This window comes from Moschus berezovskii, chromosome 5 (assembly GCF_049115385.1).
Source record: "Moschus berezovskii isolate FMDL1 chromosome 5, NW_MosBer_1.0, whole genome shotgun sequence".
Classification (NCBI taxonomy): Eukaryota; Metazoa; Chordata; class Mammalia; order Artiodactyla; family Moschidae; genus Moschus; species Moschus berezovskii.
The window spans coordinates 122,195,825-122,214,094 of NC_142464.1; the positions used below are offsets into that span (position 1 = coordinate 122,195,825).

Here is an 18,270-nt window from a genome sequence, read left to right on the forward strand (position 1 = left end):
GACTCTTGAGAGTCCCTTGGACTGCAAGGAGATCCAACCAGTCCATTCTAAAGGATATCAGTCCTGGGTGTTCATTAGAAGGACTGATGTTGAAGCTGAAACTCCAATACTTTGGCCACCAGATGTGAAGAACTGACTCATTTGAAAAGACCCTGATGCTGGGAAAGATTGAGGGCAGGAGAAAGGGATGACAGAGGATGAGATGGTTGGATGGCATCACCGACTTGATGGACGTGAGTTTGAGTAAGCTCTGGGAGTTGGTGATGGACAGGGAGGCCTGGTGTGCTGCAGTCCATGGGGTCACAAAGGGTTGGACACGATGAACAACTGAACTGAATTGAATGGTGCTGTAATAGTCCACTGTGTGCATGAGGAAAGTTTTGCAGTATCTAGGTTATCTTAGACGGGCACTCGAGTCGTGTCGACCTTTGATCGTTGGGAATAATGCTGCTGTGTATATGCATGAAATAGCTCCTGGTGGTTGACTGCATAGTCCTAGGAGAGGAAGCTCAACTTTTCTTATCATTATTAATTCTTATACTAAATGTCCTCCATTTCACGTGCTGTGGTTTTATCTTTTGGTGGCCTGAGTTTCAGGGCCTTCTTGCTGGACAGGTGTGCCCTGGGGAAGGGGAGGAGTCTGGAGTTGGACTCCCAGCTTGATCCACACACCAAGCTGGCACAGCAGCTCCCTTCACTGTACAGTAGGCAGAGCCAAGCCCTTACAAGGGTGTCGTCACCCTGGGGTGGGCGCCCAACATGCAGTAGTGGACTTGCTGAGATCTGGCAGGGTTGCAGGTCTTTTGGTATCACTGGGGATTATTCCTTCTGTCTTTGGGCAAACTTCCTGGCTTTGCCTCTTGCAGGTGAAGCAGGGGTGTGAGCATGTGTGAAGTTACAGTCTGTGATAGAAGAGGAGAGAGAGGGCTGGCTCCAGTGGGCAGGGGAACACACAGGTCCTTAATGCGATTTTATTTAAGAAGTCAGAACACACCCCCATCCATCCATTTCCTGCCGTCAGCCCAGCAGATTGGCAGCTTTCCTGTCATCCCTCTAGGCAGCTTTCCTGTGCCCTGGGACCAAGAATCTGCCAAGGGCTCACCGCTCTTTAAAGTAAATGAAGAACGTCCGTATCTCCTTCGGGTAGATGGTGATGTTGGGGCCTCTCGGGGGTAGTGAGGGCCGACTGGATTTGCCTGGGAGCAGAGAGGGTCTGTCCAGCATGGCCCCTGGACCACCTGCTTCCCCAGGTCCCCTCCTCCCAGAATCCCCCTGGCAATACAGCTCCTACTGTGTCTGTGGCTCCCACTGTAATCACAGACCTCAGCTGCCCCCTCTTGACAGGACTCCACTGCCAGGGAGGCCTCTTTCATTTCTGGCCTCCCCTGAGGGCACAGCACTTTGAAGGCGTGTACAGCAGACTGGTTCCAAATAGGAAAAGGAGTACGTCAAGGCTGTATATTGTCACCTGCTTATTTAACTTATATGCAGAGTACATCATGAGAAACGCTGGGCTGGAAGAAGCACAAGCTGGAATCAAGATTGCTGGGAGAAATATCAATAACCTCAGATACGCAGATGACACCACCCTTATGGCAGAAAGTGAAGAGGAACTAAAGAGCCTCTTGATGAAAGTGAAAGAGGAGAGTGAAAAAGTTGGCTTAAAGCTCAACATTCAGAAAACTAAGATCACGGCATATGGTCCCATCCCTTCATGGGAACTAGATGGGGAAACAGTGGAAACAGTATCAGACTTTATTTTTGGCAGCTTCAAAATCACTGCAGATGGTGATTGTAGCCATGAAATTAAAAGATGCCTACTCCTTGGAAGGAAAGTTATGACCAACCTAGATAGCATATTAAAAAGCAGAGACATGACTTTGCCAACAAAGGTCCAGCTAGTCAAAGCTATGGTTTTTCCAGTGGTCATGTATGGATGTGAGAGTTGGACTGTGACAAGAGCTGAGCACCAAAGAAATGATGCTTTTGAACTGTGGTGCTGGAGAAGACTCTTGAGAGTCCCTTGGACTGCAAGGAGATCCAACCAGTCCATCCTAAAGGAAATCAGTCCTGGGTGTTTACTGGAAGGACTGATGCTAAAGCTGAAACTCCAATACTTTGGCCACCTCATGCGAAGAATTGACTCATTGGAAAAGATTCTGATGCTGGGAGGGATTGGGTGCAGAAGAAGGGGACAACAGAAGATGAGATGGCTGGATGGCATCACCAACTCGATGGACACGAGTTTGAGTGAACTCCAGGAGTTGGTGATTGACAGGGAGGCCTGGCGTGCTGTGATTCATGGGGTCGTAAAGAGTCAGACACGACTGAGCGACTGAACTGAACTGAACTGAACAGGGGTCCTGGCCCCAGTTGGCCTCGTATCTCCATAGGTTGTGGCAGCATATATGTGCCTAAGAGCCTTCTCACTGAGGCCGTGAGGGGACCCTGCCCTTGATCTCGATGGGCTCTCCTTAGACACACTCTGGGGTTTAGGTTTCATGCTTGGGATGAAAGTAGTTCATCCATTCAACCACACATGCTGCCATCCGTCCGTCCGTCCTTCCATCTCTGAATCCAGTTCCTCCACCCGTCCATTGTTGTCACTCCATACAACCTCCAGGCATCCATCAACCATCCAACTTCTTTTCCTCCGTCCTCTCATCCATCCACCCATGCATACATCATCCATCCGTGTTCCTTCCTTCCATTCATCTTTCATCCATCCATTATCCAACCATGTGTCTTCCCGCACCCATACTTTCCTTCCTTCCTTACATCCTTTTTCCAGCTAAATACCCTTCATTCCATCAGTCTATAACACACTGGCTAGGTGTCTACCCAAATCACTGCAGATGGTGACTGCAGCCATGAAATTAAAAAACACTTGCTCCTTAGAAGAAAGGCTATGACCAACCTAGACAGCACATTAAAAAGCAGAGACATTACTTTGCCAACAAAGGTCCATCTAGTCAAAGCTATGGTTTTTCCAGTAGTCATGTATGGATGTGAGAGTTGGACTGTGAAGAAAGCTGAGTGCTGAAGAATTGATGCTTTAGAACTGTGGTGTTGGAGAAGACTCTTGAGAGTCCCTTGGACTGCAAGGAAATCCAACCAGTCCATCCTAAAGAAATCAGTCCTGAATATTCATTGGAAGGACTGATGTTGAAGCTGAAACTCCAATACTTTGGCCTCCTGATGTGAAGAACTGACTTATTGGAAAAGACCCTGATGCTGGGAAAGATTGAAGGCAGGAGATGAAGGGGACGACAGAGGATGAGGAGGTTCGATGGCATCACTGACTTGATGGACATGAGTTTGAGTAAGCTCTGGGAGGTGGTGATGGGCAGGGAAGCCTGGCAGGGTGCAGGCCATGGGTTTGCAAAGAGTCAGACATGACTGAGCTACTGAACTGAACTGAGGTGTCTACCTACATACCCAGACTATGCTGTGTGCAGCAGACAAAGAAGAGATAAACAGGTCAGAGCCAATTGACAAGGAAGGAGGAGCAGAGGAGGCATCTGACCCAGACATGAACCTGAGGGACCCTTACTAGGAGCTGGTCCAGATGAAGGTCAAAGGCAAACCAGGTGGAGGGGGAGCACTGGTAAACGCTGGGAGGCAAGAAGTAGCCTGGGGTTCACAGGAGTAAATGTCGGGTGTGCAGTGCAATGCACACCATGGAGGGCATCACAACCCCTCAGAGTACACGTGCAAATTTTGGGTTCACCTAGACCTGGGTGGGGTGTGTGGTCTTCAACGCACATGTGCACAAACATTCACACGGCCACACACACTCTGTGTGGAGCCCTGGCAGATGGAAACTGAACTGGAACTTAGAGTCTATAACCTTCTTTGGTTGATTCAGGAAGGCTGAGACCCAGAGAAGGAGGACGGTAAGCTCCAGGTCACACAGGCCTTATGGGCAGAGCTGGGGTCTGGCTAGGGGTCAGGCTGGGGACCTGGAACACGGTCAGAACCAGGGCATCCAAACCTCTGTGGCGGTGAGGATCCCGCGTGCTCCAGGTCCAGCGATGCATGTCGCTCACGTCCCAGGTCCCTGTGAGTGAGCGCTCCTCCACGGACACCACGGAGCCCAGTCCCCGCAGCACAGCCTGCAGGACAGAGCACAGGGAGGGGTGGGCACCCGGACCCCAGATCTGAGCAGAGAACCTGACAGCAGGGCGGCCGCACCAGGGCCCAGGGCCCAGCATCCCCACATTCATTGCAGTTCAAGTCCCTGCGGGAGGAGGGGCGGTGCCATTTTGCAGATGAGGGACTGAGGCTGGGGGGAGCTGGCCGCCCGGGCTCAAGCTGGATCAGCACTCCCAGCAGGTGGCAGGCAGGTGGGGCCGCCCCAGGAAACGCCCGGTCACCAGGGTTGTGTCCCAAGGGGGCCTCCTGCTGGGGCCGCAGCGGGACGCGGGAGGGGCAGGTCACCTGCAGGCTCATCGTCACAGGCCGAGACAGCAGGGGGTCCTGGTCCACCTCGTACAGGTGCTGGAGCCGCAGCAGGACGCGGCGGAGGGCTGCCTTGGCCTTGCGCTTTCGGTCTTAGGGACAGAAGGAAGGCGGCGTGAGCACAGCAGTCTGGGCCTGGCGCGTCCCACTCTCAGCCCCACTGCACATCTTCCACCTCCCTCGGAGGCAGCGAACACAGCCCCACTTTGCAGATGAGCCAAACAAGGCTCAGAGAGGGGCGGGCACTTGCCCAGACACACACAGCTGGTGTGCATAAAGAAGGAGGGGGCGGATTCCACCCCAGGTGCAGCCAAAGCGACCGCCTCCCTCCGCCCACACTGGGGCCAGCGCTGAAGTCTGGAAAGTCTTTATTCTTGTTCGCTGGTGAGGTCCTCATTGGGCCTGGCCCTCCAGCCTCCTGTTCTCTGGAAGATTCTCCCTGCCCCAGGCCCTGTGAAGGGGGGTGTGGCCCTGTAACCCTGGAGATGACGCACCATCACAAGTGTGACTGTACATGGTGCGGTGACTCTACACAGTCACTGCTGTTATTTCTGCCACCGAGACCGAGGAAACGTGTTATAATTCAGCCTCCATCTGCTGGTCCTTTGAGACCACATGAGAAGGGCCATCCTACCGATCCCACAGAGCAGGGAGACAAAATGACCTGTGCTGTGGGAGGACAGCGATCCTGTGGGCTCCTCGCTGCTGCAGCCTAAGAGGTCTGCAAATTCTCTTCTCTCCATTCGTAGTGCCAATGTTAGGGACTGGAGCTCTAGAATCGGGAAGGACTTGGTGCAGAACATGGAGCTGATGAGGATGGTGGTGACGATAACGATGGCAGTGATCATGCTAGTGGTGATTCCTTGAGGTTTCAAGCACCATGAGAGGCAGCAGGCCTCACGGCACCCCTTGTGGCTGTGGCTCCCCTGGCTCAGTCTATACCAATCTCTCCCTAACAGGATGGACTTGACCAGCCCAGCTACTTTCACCTCCAGAGTTGAGCCACACTCAGCAACACCCCTCTATCAAGGACAAAGATGACCTTTGGCCTCTGCCTCTTTTTCCTCCTTCTCCTCGTTCCACAGACACTTACACTGGAGGGTGACAGCCCTTGGTGGGTCTCTGAGAGCAGGAGAGCGGCTGAGGCATAGTGAGCCCTGCCGTTGAGATACACGCAGTGTAACAGAGCAGGTAGGGTGGAGTAAACCCCTTGGTGATGTGAATAACGGGTTCCTGGCAGTTGTTTCCTCCTCCAGGAAGCCCTCTCTGATCCCCTGCTGGGGACTTCCCTCTGTACACAGTCACTGCATCTGATGTTATCCAGACCCACCTTGTTCCTGCTTGCTGAGTGACCTGCCTCCCTGAGGGCCTCAGATCTCTCTTTGGGCAGATAAGGGAACCAGGTGACCTCACAGAGCCTGGATGACTCTGAGGAGAGCCCCTCTGTCCAGTGATGGGCTGGGGATGACATGTGGAGGCAGGAGTGAGTCTGGACACCTGAACACCTGCCGCACCTTTCTGGAGAGACTGCAGGTGCTCTGTGTGGCTTGAGCTGTACTTCCAGCCGGGGATGCTGAGGATCTGCAGGTGGACGCTTGGGGGCAGCGTCACAGCCTCTTGCTGCCTGGAGCCTGAGCCATGCCTGGCAATCTCTGCAAGGCAGATGGACAACAAGGAGAGACTTTGGGCCAAACTCTCCTCCTGACACTCACAGCTCGCCACACTAAGTCTCCCACTTCATCTGATCTCACTCCCTCCCACCTGCGGCCCACGGGGCAGGCAGCCTGAAGCACCTGTTGGTGTAAAAGCCCCAGCCTGCCTTGAATCTCTGGCCCATCTGGTTCAAACTGCAGACTGGGAGATGGGACCAGAGAGAAGACGCCATTTCTTCCAGAACTTGCAGGGAGTTCACACAGAGACCTGCTCTGTGAACAAGGTCTCAGGCTCCAGCTCCCGTGCTGTCATCTATCACTGCCTCTGCCCAGAGGGACTCTGCCCTCCTCTTCCAGGAGATGCTCTGTTCAACTCTGGGCTCCAGCTGGAGCTGCCACCTCTTCACAACTCCCAGGGCTCAGTGATTGGTCAGGCTTGAGTCACGTGATTTGATCAGGGCCAATCAGAACCTTTCCCTGGGATCTCTGCTCTTGAAACAGGAGTCTCAAGACTCCCTGGGGCTTCCTTGGTGGCTCAGATGGTAAAGAAACTGCCTGGAATGCAGGAGACCCGGTTTCGATCCCTGGATCAGGAAGATCCCTGGAGGAGGAAATGGCAATCCATTCCAGAGGGGCAACCCATTCTCTCTTGCCTGGAGAATTCCTTGGACAGAGGAGCCTGGTGGGCTACAGTCCGTGGGGTCACAAAGAGTTGGACATGACAGCGACTAACACACACACACATCTGTGTGACCTTGAATGAGTCATTGAACCCTCTTTGCACCTCAGGATGCCCACGTTTACAAGGAGGGGCTTAGATCTGAGGCCACTGGTCACTTCCTGCCCCGTAGTAGCCCAGATCCCTGCGGGCACCAGCTCAGCCCCAGTGCTAGACAGGTCGGCTCACCCAGGGCGGTGATGACAGATGCACTGAGGACCCCCCACCTCACCACTCATCTCTCTCAGCATCACGACGGGCCGGTGCTGCAGCGCCAGCCCGCTCCTCTGGCGCAGGTCGCTGGTGAGGGTCCTGGGTCCCAGCAGGAGCCAGAGCAGCGGGCGGACGACCGAGGTGTCGTTCAGTGTGAGGCCGTTGCCCAGGGCACCCCTGTCATTGTTCCACAGCCGCCGGTGGAGCATGACCTGCAGGGACAGCTGTCTGAGTGGGCCTGCCTGGGCCCTGCAGTCCCCAGGAGTGACCAGAGGGGCCTCCTCCTACCTCCACCTGCCCATTCCCTTGGCTGGAGACGCCATGCGCCTGCTCGGACAGCAGCACCAGCCTGCTTCGTCGGTCCTGGATGAAGGCCGATTGGACCATGGGGTAGTAATTCTGTGGACAGAAACATGGGCAGGCTGGCGGTGGGGGCTGGGGGCCAGGTCAGCCAGTAGGTCCGGGGTCTCCCTATGGCCCCAGGCGGCCTCCTGCATGGGCACAGCAGCAGCCCAGGGTGGCACAGTAGTGGAGGGAAGGGCTCTGACTTGTGAGATGGACATACTGGGATTCCAATCCAGCTCCACTGCTTCCTGACCTTATGCCCTGGGGGACCCAGCCTGCACAAGCCTCCATTTCCCCATCTGTAAAATGTGCCCAAAAGGCCCCCCTGGTGCAGGGGGACAATGAGGCATCTGTGCCAGTCCAGCCTGGGATGACCCCCAGCCAGGGGTTCCCAAATAGAAAGGGGCTGGTGTCTGGGCTGGAAAGCGCTCACACAGCCCTGCCCTTTGCTCTGTTGGAGCAAGACGTCTTGAGCTGATGGTCCCGGACCCTCTGGAGCCCAGGCCACAGTGGGTGAGGACCAGGCACAGAGATGAAGGGACAGAATTTCAAGGAAGACAGGGCAGGGAGGGACCACACCCCTTCTCAGGGCCCCGGTGGAAGGAAAGAGAACCAACAGGGACGGAGGCTTAGGAGGTGCCCAGCACGGCACTGCCCCTGGATCATCCCAGCGCTCAGTGCACTTCTCTTCCCAGGAGAGCACCGAGGCCCAGGGACTTGCCCGAGGCCACGCTGATGGAGGGAGAGGCCCGGGGAGCTGATTGATTTTGGAGTTCAGCCCCTGCTTAGCTCTCCCTGGCAGCCAGGCTGTGACTCAGCTCAGAGCAGCCAAGGAGGGTCACACCCCGTTCAACCTAGAGAGGAACCATGTGCTTCATCCTCAAGCAACCCCTGTCGGTCACCCATTGACCGAGGAGGACCCGCGGTGCACGCAGGAGACCTCAGGGACACGCCTCACCCGCGGCCCCAGACTCTGAGACCTGGTCTGAACACGCCTGGCCACAGGCCCGGGGGGCAGACATCCTCGGGGAGATGCTCTGGAGCTTGAGGGATCTCTCCTGCCTTCTGGAAACCTGCCACCAGGACTGGATCTGCGGCTGCCACACCCCGGGACAGCTCAGGGCGTACCCGAGCGATGGAGTTCCACACGTGCTGCCGGTAGGGCCTGCGCTGCATCTGGTAGCCATTGTTGTCCGAGTAGAGGACCCGGCCCGTGTTCAGGTCAGTGCTTGTCCTCAGGATGGCCTCGCGGTTCAGCTCCAAGGGGCCCACCCGGTACTCCTGCTCTATGCGATGGCAGAGCAGCTCCCCGTCAGAGCTCTGGGGCCCGCGGGCCAGCCGGGAGTGGATGGCAAACATGGGCTCACTGTCGTTCACCTCCCTGGAGGAGAAGCAGGACAGGGAGGGCAAGCCTGGGGAGCCTTCTGGACGCCCTGCCCTTCTCCTTTCTTCCTTCCTCTCCTTCCGTTTCCCTCCCACCACCCTTCCTGCAGCCAGGGGGCCGGGGAGCCTGCTTGGGCAATAACAGGAGGGACCCTGTCCTCTGAAGACTCTGGTTACCCAGCCAGCCCTGGGGGCTCTGTCTGTCCTGCTAATGAAAACACAAGGACTGCTCTCGTGTGTTGGTCGCTGTCACCGTGGGCTCCTGTCCCGCCTCCGGACTTAGGTGCCACCAAGGTGACACAGCGCAGGCGAGCACAGCAGGGCTGCAGAGACCGGAGCAGCTCACGACGTCATCGAACTTCCGTGGAGGAGGGACCGTGCGCCGCGCCCAGGTCCAGGAGCGGGGTGTCTGAGACGAGGACGGGCCCTCATTTCCTCCTTCACCTGCCTGTGAGCACCTCCATGTGCTGAGCCCAGCAGGGCCGCCTCACCTGTAGAAGTACTGCCGGATCTCAGTCACCAGCGGCCCCGCCACGATCTCCATCCTCACAGCCTCCCATGCTGGCTCTGCTCTACCACTGGGTGTGAACACATAATTGTCTGAAACGGGGCCTTGCCTGACGTCACTGTTTGCGTGATACTCCATGAAACTCTGGGTCACCTGTACTGTTCGGTTACTCTGCCTGCGCAGAAGGGAAAGAGAGAAGAGTGTCATCGTCATGGACAATGTGTCATCCTCATGCTAGAACCAAGCTCACAGAGCCTCTATGGAGATGCCAGCCTGGAACAAGGGGGGACACAAACAACCTCCTCAGCTCTTCAGTGACAGATATGAGGTCACTGAATGAAGTTCACACACTTGGCTTGGAGGACAGCTGGCTGGACCCACCAGAGCCTACGCGGCATCCGACCCTATCTGTGTCCGCGACCGGCTCCCACAGAGGAGGGCACACTGGCTTCAATGCAGGCTCCTGAGGATACAAGCAGAGAGGGTATCATGTCTGCAGAGGCTTTGCCTTCATTGGCCTGGCCCCACTATCCTAGATGCCAGCAGGGGGATATCTACTCCTTCAGAAAGTCATCAAGTCAGGACACCGTGGAAGTCTGTCACACTGCTGCTGTCCCCATGTCACTCGTCAGGACCCTCACAGGCAGGGATTATGAACCCATCTCAGGACAGAGGCATAGCACACTGGGAGATGCGACCTCATTTCCTGAGATCCCACACACAGGAAGTGCCAAGGAGAGCTCAGACTCAGTTCCAAACCCACACTCCATTCTCACTCCCTTAGGTTAGGACTGGAGGTGTGGATACACTGGGGATAAGGGAGGAATCGGCTCAGAGCCTTGCACACATGGATTTGCGTTGTCCCCCTGGGTGTGGCCTAAGCAAAGCCACAGCTATGCATTCGTATCCCAGCTGGCCCTGTCTGGCAGCAGGGGTTGAAGAGGTGACATGTCTGTGCCCCTTTATGGACTTCTGTAGGGTTCTTGTGGCCAAGGAAAGAAGAGGTCTTGGAGGAGCGCCCTCCTGAGCTCCTTAGAAGAGGAGAGGAGGAAAAGAACCCTTTTCATTAGTCTGGCACCCAAGCCTTTCTCATCTGACCCCAGGCCCCTGCCCCTAGCTTCCTTTCATAAGAGGGCCTCTCAGTGCCATGTTGAAACTTGCAAGTCAAACCCCACTATGGGAGACATTCACAAATCATGCACCAGATGATTGATGTGTATCTAGAAAATAGGAAGAACTCGTATTATTGCTGTTGTTCAGTTGATAATCATGTCCAACTCTTTGTGACCCCATGGACTGCAGCACACCAGGTTCCCCTGTACTCCGCTCTCTCCCAAAGTTGGTTCAGGTTTATGTCCATTGAGTCAGTGGTGCTATCCGAGCAACTCATCCTCTGTCACACCATTCTCGTTTTGCCTTCAATCTTTCCCAGCATCAGGGTCTTTTCCAATGAGTCGGTTCTTTGCATCAGGTGGCCAAAGTATTGGAGCTTCAGCTTCAGCATCAGTCCTTCCAATAAATATTCATGTTTGATTTCCTTTAGGATGGACTGCTTTGATTTCCTTGAAATGCAAGGGACTCTCAAGAGCCTTATCCAACACCACAGTTCAAAAGCATCAACTCTTTGGCACTCAGCCTTCTTTATGTTCCAGCTCTCACATCTGTACATGACCTCTGGAAAAACCATAGCTTTGATATATATTGGACTTCCCTGGTGGCTCAGATGGTAAAGTATCTGCCTACAATTCAGGAGACCTGGGTTCAATCCCTGGGTCAGGAAGCTCCCCTACAGAAGGAAATGGCAACCCATTTCAGTACTCTTGCCTGGAAAATCCCGGGGACGGAGGAGCCTAGTAGGCTACAGTCCATGGGGTCACAAAGAGTCGGACACAACTGAGCGACTTCACTTCTACTTCTTCTTCTTGATATATATGGACTTTTGTTGGCAAAGTGATGTCTCTGCTTTTTAATACAGTCTAGGTCGGTCAAAGCTTTCCTTCCAAGGAGCAAGCGTCTTTTAACTTCATGGCTGCGGTCACCATCCACAGTGATTTTGGAGCCCAGAAAATCAAATGTGCCATTACTTCCATTGTTTCCCCTACTATTTGCCATGAAGAGATGGGGCCAGATGCCATGATCTTGGTTTTTTGAATGTGGAGTTTGAGGATGGCTTTTTCACTTTCCTCTTCACCCTCATCAAGAGGCTCTTTAGTTCCTCTTCACTTTTCTGTCATTAGAGTAGTACCATTTGCATATCTGAGGCTGTCGATATTGCTCTCAGCAATCTTGATTCCAGCTTATGATTCATCCAGCCCAACATTTTGCAAGATACACCGTGCATATAAGTTAAATAAGCAAGAAGACAATAAACAACCTAGATGTACTCCTTCCCCAGTTTGCAGCCAGTTCATTGTTCCCTGTCCACTTCTAACTGTAGCTTCTTAACCTGCATACACATTTCTCAGGAGAAGGAGAAGGTGGTCTGGTATTCCAATCTATTTCAGAATTTCCACAATTTGATGTGATATAATTAGTCAAAGGCTTTAATGTAGTCAATGAAATAGACATTTTCCTGAATTCCCTTGCTTTTCTATGATCCCATAAATGTTGGCAATTTGATTTCTGGTTCCTCTGCCTCTTTGAAACTGAGCTTGTACATCTGGAAGTCCTCGGTCCACTTATTGTAGAAATCTGTCTTGAAGGATTTTGAGCATAACCTTGCTAGAGATGGTGCAAAATAACTGTGGTTTTTGCATTGTTGAAATTTGCTGTTTGATATTGGAATACATTCTTAAATAAATGAAACTATATATCATTTTAATGTGCATTTCTCACTTTATGTTTTTCTGCTAATGACATTACTTCCTGTTTGTTTTATGTTTATTTTAGGCTACAGAAATGATGTTAGATAAAAATAAAATTTCGATGATTTTCTTGAGTTCAAAATGAGTTGGAAAGCAGCAGAGACAACTTACAACATCAACAATGCATTTGGCCCAGGAACTACTAGCAAGTGTACACTAAAGTGATGGTTCAAGAAGTTTTGCAAGGTAGATGAGAGTCTTGAAGATGAGGAGAATATTGACTGGCCATCGAAAGATGACAACCACCAATTGAGAGCCTTCATCAAAGCTGGTCCTCTTACAACCACGTGAGAAGTTGCCAAAGAACTCAGTGTTGACAATCTACCATCATTCAGCATTTGAAGCAAATTAGAAAGATGGAAAAGCTTAATAAACGGGTGCCTCATGAGCTGACCAAAAATTTAAAAATCAGCCTTTTGAGTCTCATCTCCTCTAATTCTATACAACAATGATGAACCAATCGAATCTTGAAGTGTGGCAAAAGTGGATTTTGTATGACAACCATCAATGACCATCTCACTGGTTATCTGAGAAGAAGCTCCAAAACACTTCCCAAAGCCAAACTTGCACTGAAAATAAAAGGTCATGGTCACTGTTTGGTGGTCTGCTGCCAATTTGATCCACTACAGCTTTTTGAATCCCAGCGAAACCATTACAACAGAGAAGTATGCTTCAGTTCAGTTCAGTCGCTCAGTCGTGTCCGACTCTTTGTGACCCCATGAATCACAGCATGCCAGGCCTCCCTGTCCATCACCAACTCCCGGAGTTCACTCAAACTCATGTCCATCGAGTCGGTGATGCCATCCAGCCATCTCATTCTCTGTCATCCCCTTCTCCTCCCACCCCCAATCCCTCCCAGCATCAGAGTCTTTTCCAATGAGTCAACTCATCGCATGAGGTGGCCAAAGTATTGCAGTTTCAGCTTTAGCATCAGTCCTTCCAATGAACACCCAGGATTGATCTCCTTTAGGATGGACTGGTTGTATCTCCTTGCAGTCCAAGGGACTCTCAAGAGGCTTCTCCAGCACCACAGTTCAAAAGCATCAATTCTTCGGCAATCAGCTTTCTTCACAGTCCAACTCTCACATCCATACATGACCACGGGAAAAACCATAGCCTTGACTAGATGGACCTTGGTTGACAAAGTAATGTCTCTGCTTTTCAATATGCTCTCTAGCTTGGTAATAACTTTCCTTCCAAGGAGTAAGTGTCTTTTAATTTCATGGCTGCAATCACCATCTGCAGTGATTTTGGAGCCCAAAAAAATAAAGTCTGACACTGTTTCCACTGTTTCCCATCTATTTCCCATGAATTGATGGGACCAGATGCCATGATCTTTGTTTTCTGAATGTTGAGCTTCAAGCCAACCTTTTCACTCTCCTCTTTCACTTTCATCAAGAGGCTTTTCAGTTCCTCTTCACTTTCTGCCATAAGGGTGGTGTCATCTGCATATCTGAGGTTATTGATATTTCTCCCAGCAATCTTGATTCCAGCTTGTGCTTCTTCCAGCCCAGCGTTCCTCATGATGTACTCTGCATATCAGTTAAATAAGCAGGGTGACAATATACAACCTTGACCTACTCCTTTTCCTATTTGGAACCAGTCTGTTGTTCCATGTCCAGTTCTAACTGTAGCTTCCTGACCTGCATGCAGGTTTCTCAAGAGGCAGGTCAGGTGCTCTGGTATTCCCATCTCTTTCAGAATTTTCCACAGTTTATTGTGATCCACACAGTCAAAAGCTTTGGCATAGTCAATGAAGCAGAAATAGATGCTTTTCTGGAACTTTCTTGCTTTCTTGCTTTCTCCATGATCCAGCGGATGTTGGCAATTTGATATCTAGTGCCTCTGCCTTTTCTAAAACCTGCTTGAACATCTGGAAGTTCACATATTGATGAAGCCTGGCTTGGAGAATTTTGAGCATGACTTTACTAGCGTGTGAGATGAGTGCAACTGTGCGGTAGTTTGAGCATTCTTTGGCATTGCCTTTCTTTGGAATTGGAATGAAGACGACTTTTTCCAGTCCTGTGGCCACTGCTGAGTTTTCCAAATTTGCTGGCATATTGAGTGCAGCATTTTCACAGCATCATCTTTCAGGATTTGAAATAGCTCAATTGGAATTCCATCACCTCCACTAGCTTTGTTCGTAGTGATGCTCTCTAAGGCCCACTTGACTTCACATTCCAAGATGTCTGGCTCCAGGTGAGTGATCACGCTATCGTGATTATCTTGGTCGTGAAGATCTTTTTTGTACAGTTCTTCTGTATATTCTTGCCACCTCTTCTTAATATCTTCTGCTTCTGTTAGGTTCATACCATTTCTGTCCTTTATCAAGCCCATCTTTGCATGAAATGTTCCCTTGATATCTCTAATTTTCTTGAAGAGATCTCTTGTTTTTCCTATTCTGTTGTTTTCCTCTATTTCTTTGCATTGATCGCTGAGGAAGGCTTTCTTATCTCTCCTTGCTATTCTTTGGACCTCTGCATTCAGATGCTTATATCTTTCCTTTTCTCCTTTGCTTTTCACTTCTCTTCTTTTCACAGCTATTTGTAAGTCCTCCTTAGACAGCCATTTTGCTTTTTTGCATTTCTTTTCCATGGGGGTGGCGTGGCCGAGAGGAGCTACCCCACATCCAAGGTAAGGTACAGTGGCTGCGCTTTGCTGGAGCGGCTGTGAAGAGATATCCCATGACCAAGGTAAGAGAAACCCAAATAAGATGGTAGGTATTGCAAGGGGGCATCAGAGGGCAGACACACTGAAATCATAATCACAGAAAACTAGTTGATCTGATCACATGGACCACAGCCCTGTCTAACTCAGTGAAACTAAGCCATGCCGTGTGGGTCAACCCAAGATGGACGGGTCATGGTGGAGAGGTCTGACAGCATGTGGTCCACTGGAGAAGGGAATGGCAAACCACTTCAGTATACTTGCCTTGAGAACCCCATGAACAGTATCAAAAGGCAAAATGATAGGATACTGAATGAGGAATTCCCCAGGTCGGTAGGTGCCCAGTATGCTACTGGAGATCAGTGGAGAAATAACTCCAGAAAGAATGAAGGGATGGAGCCAAAGCAAAACAAATACCCAGTTGTGGATGTGACTGGTGATAGAAGTAAGGTCCGATGTTGTAAAGACCAATATTGCATAGGAACCTGGAATGTTAGGTCCATGAATCAACGCAAATTGGAAGTAGTCAAACAGGAGATGGCAAGAGTGAATGTAGACATTCTAGGAATCAGCGAACTAAAATGGACTGGAATGGGTGAATTTAACTCAGATGACCATTATATCTACTACTGTGGGCAGGAATCCCTTAGAAGAAATGGAGTAGCCATCATGGTCAACAAAAGAGTCCGAAATGCAGTACTTGGATGCAATCTTAAAAACGACAGAATGATTTCTGTTCGTTTCCAAGGCAAACCATTCAATATCACAGTAATCCAAGTCTATGCCCCAACCAGTAATGCTGAAGAAGCCAAAGTTGAACGGTTCTATGAAGACCTACAAGACCTTTTAGAACTAACACCCAAAAAAGATGTCCTTTTCATTATAGGGGACTGGAATGCAAAAGTAGGAAGTCAAGAAACACCTGGAGTGACAGGCAAATTTGGCCTTGGAGCACGGAATGAAGCAGGGCAAAGGCTAATAGAGTTTTGCCAAGAGAACGCACTAGTCATACCAAACACTCTCTTCCAACAACAAGAGAAGACTCTACACATGGACATCACCAGATGGTCAACACTGAAATCAGACTGATTATATTCTTTGCAGCCAAAGATGGAGAAGCTCTATACAGTTAGCAAAAACAAGACCAGGAGCTGATTGGCTCAGATCATGAACTCCTTATTGCCAAATTCAGACTGAAATTGAAGAAAGTAGGGAAAACCACTCGACCATTCAGATATGACCTAAATCAAATCCGTTATGATTATACAGTGGAAGTAAGAAATAGATTTAAGGGACTAGATCTGATAGATAGAGTGCCTGATGAACTCTGGACGGAGGTTCATGACATTGTACAGGAGACAGGGACCAAGACCATCCCCATGGAAAAGAAGTATGTTTAGTAAACCTAAAATGCTTCCATAACCAGCAGGAGACAGAAAATGCTTTCCAAGAGTTCATGGTATCCTGAAGCACAGATTTTCATGCTATCAGTTCAGTTTAGTTCAGTCGCTCAGTCGTGTCCGACTCTTTGCGACCCCATGAATCGCAGCATGCCAGGCCTCCCTGTCCATCACCAACTCCCGGAGTTCACTCAAACTCATGTCCATCGAGTCGGTGATGCCATCCAGCCATCTCATTCTCTGTCGTTCCCTTCTCCTCCCACCCCCAATCCTTCCCAGCATCAGAGTCTTTTCCAGTGAGTCAACTCTTCACATGAGGTGGCCAAAGTACTGGAGTTTCAGCTTTAGCATCAGTCCTTCCAATGAACACCCAGGACTGATCTCCTTTAGGATGGACTGGTTGAATCTCCTTGCAGTCCAAGGGACTCTCAAGAGTCTTCTCCAACACCACAGTTCAAAAGCATCAATTCTTCGGCCATCAGCTCTCTTCACAGTCCAACTCTCACATCCATACATGACCACAGGAAAAACCATAGCCTTGACTAGATGGACCTTGGTTAGCAAAGTAATGTCTCTGCTTTTCAATATGCTATCTAGGTTGGTCATAACTTTCCTTCCAAGGAGTAAGCATCTTTTAATTTCCTGGCTGCAATCAGCATTTGTGGTGAATTTGGAGCCCAAAAAAGATAAAGTCTGACACTGTTTCCACTGTTTCTCTATTTCCCATGAAGTGATGGGACCAGATGCCATGATCTTAGTTTTCTGAATGTTGTGCTTTAAGCCAACTTTTTCACTCTCCTCTTTCACTTTCATCAAGAGGCTTTTTAGTTCCTCTTCACTTTCTGCCATAAAGGTGGTGTCATCTGCATATCTGAGGTTATTGATATTTCTCCCAGCAATCTTGATTCCAGCTTGTGCTTCTTCCAGCCCAGCGTTTCTCATGATGTACTCTGCATATCCGTTAAATAAGCAGGGTGACAATATACAACCTTGACGTACTCCTTTTCCTATTTGGAACCAGTCTGTTGTTCCATGTCCAGTTCTAACTATTGCTTCCTGACCTGCATACAGGTTTCTCAAGAGGCAGGTCAGGTGCTCTGGTATTCCCATCTCTTTCAGAATTTTCCACAGTTTATTGTGATCCACACAGTCAAAGGTTTTAGCATAGTCAATAGAGCAGAAATAGATGTTTTTCTGGAACTTTCTTGCTTTTTCCATGATCCACCGAATGTTGGCAATTTGATCTCTAGGAATAAACAAACCTTTTTCTCATTGGCAAAAATGTGTTAATTGTAATGTTTCCTATTTTGATTTATAAAGATGTATTTTAGCCTAGTTATAATATTTAAAGAGTTTCCCAGGTGGCACTAGAGGTAAAGAACCCACCTGCCAATGCAGGATATGTAAGCCATGTGGGTCAGATCTCTGGGTTGGGAAGATCACGTGGAGAAGGGCACGGCAACCTACTCCAATATTCTTGCCAGAAGAATCCCATGGACAGGGGAGCCTGGTGGGCTATGATTCATAGGGCCTAAAAGAGTTGGACAAGAACTTTTACAACTCCATAATAAAGAACAAACCAACTCTGAGATGGGCAAAGGATCTAAAAAGATATTTCACCAGAGAAGATGCACAAATGGCCAAGAGGCCCATGGAGAGATGCTCAATGTCTGCAGTTCTCAGGGCATGCAAATCAAAGTCACAATGAGACGCCACATCATATCCACTAGGATAGCTATATCCAAAAGGCAGATAAACACAAGTGTAGACGGAGATGTGGAGAAATCGGACCCTCATACACTTGGATAGAATGCAAAATGCTGCAGTCACGTGGGAGACAGTCCAGCTGTTTCACAAACAGCTTAACATAAGAGTTTCCAGTGACCTAGTAGTTCCACTCCTAGGAACTAACCCAAGAGAAAGAAAAGCTTTTGTCCACACAAAACCTTGTACATTCACGGTCACAGCAGCCTTTTTCACCACAGTCCCAGCGTGGAAACCACCCGCATGCTAGTGAGATGAGGACTGGGCAAATGAACCAAGGAATATCTGTCAGAGG

General features: G+C 50.2%; 1 protein-coding gene across 2 annotated transcripts in view; it reads right to left on the reverse strand.

Annotated features, from left to right (window-relative positions):
* Nucleotides 1-963: 963 nt before the first annotated feature.
* LOC148777943 (epididymis-specific alpha-mannosidase-like) overlaps nt 964-18,270 on the reverse strand; it is a 46,615-nt gene continuing 29,308 nt past the window's right edge. For both annotated transcript variants that reach the window (XM_088836547.1, XM_088836546.1), the window contains exons 12-19: nt 9,264-9,455; nt 8,518-8,770; nt 7,333-7,443; nt 7,064-7,256; nt 5,976-6,113; nt 4,441-4,553; nt 3,995-4,115; nt 964-1,196 (exon numbers count right to left, since the gene is read on the reverse strand). In XM_088836547.1, coding sequence (XP_088692673.1) covers nt 1,099-1,196; nt 3,995-4,115; nt 4,441-4,553; nt 5,976-6,113; nt 7,064-7,256; nt 7,333-7,443; nt 8,518-8,770; nt 9,264-9,455 — 1,219 coding nt within the window. In that variant the 3' untranslated portion in view covers nt 964-1,098. The remainder of the gene's footprint in view (nt 1,197-3,994; nt 4,116-4,440; nt 4,554-5,975; nt 6,114-7,063; nt 7,257-7,332; nt 7,444-8,517; nt 8,771-9,263; nt 9,456-18,270) is intronic.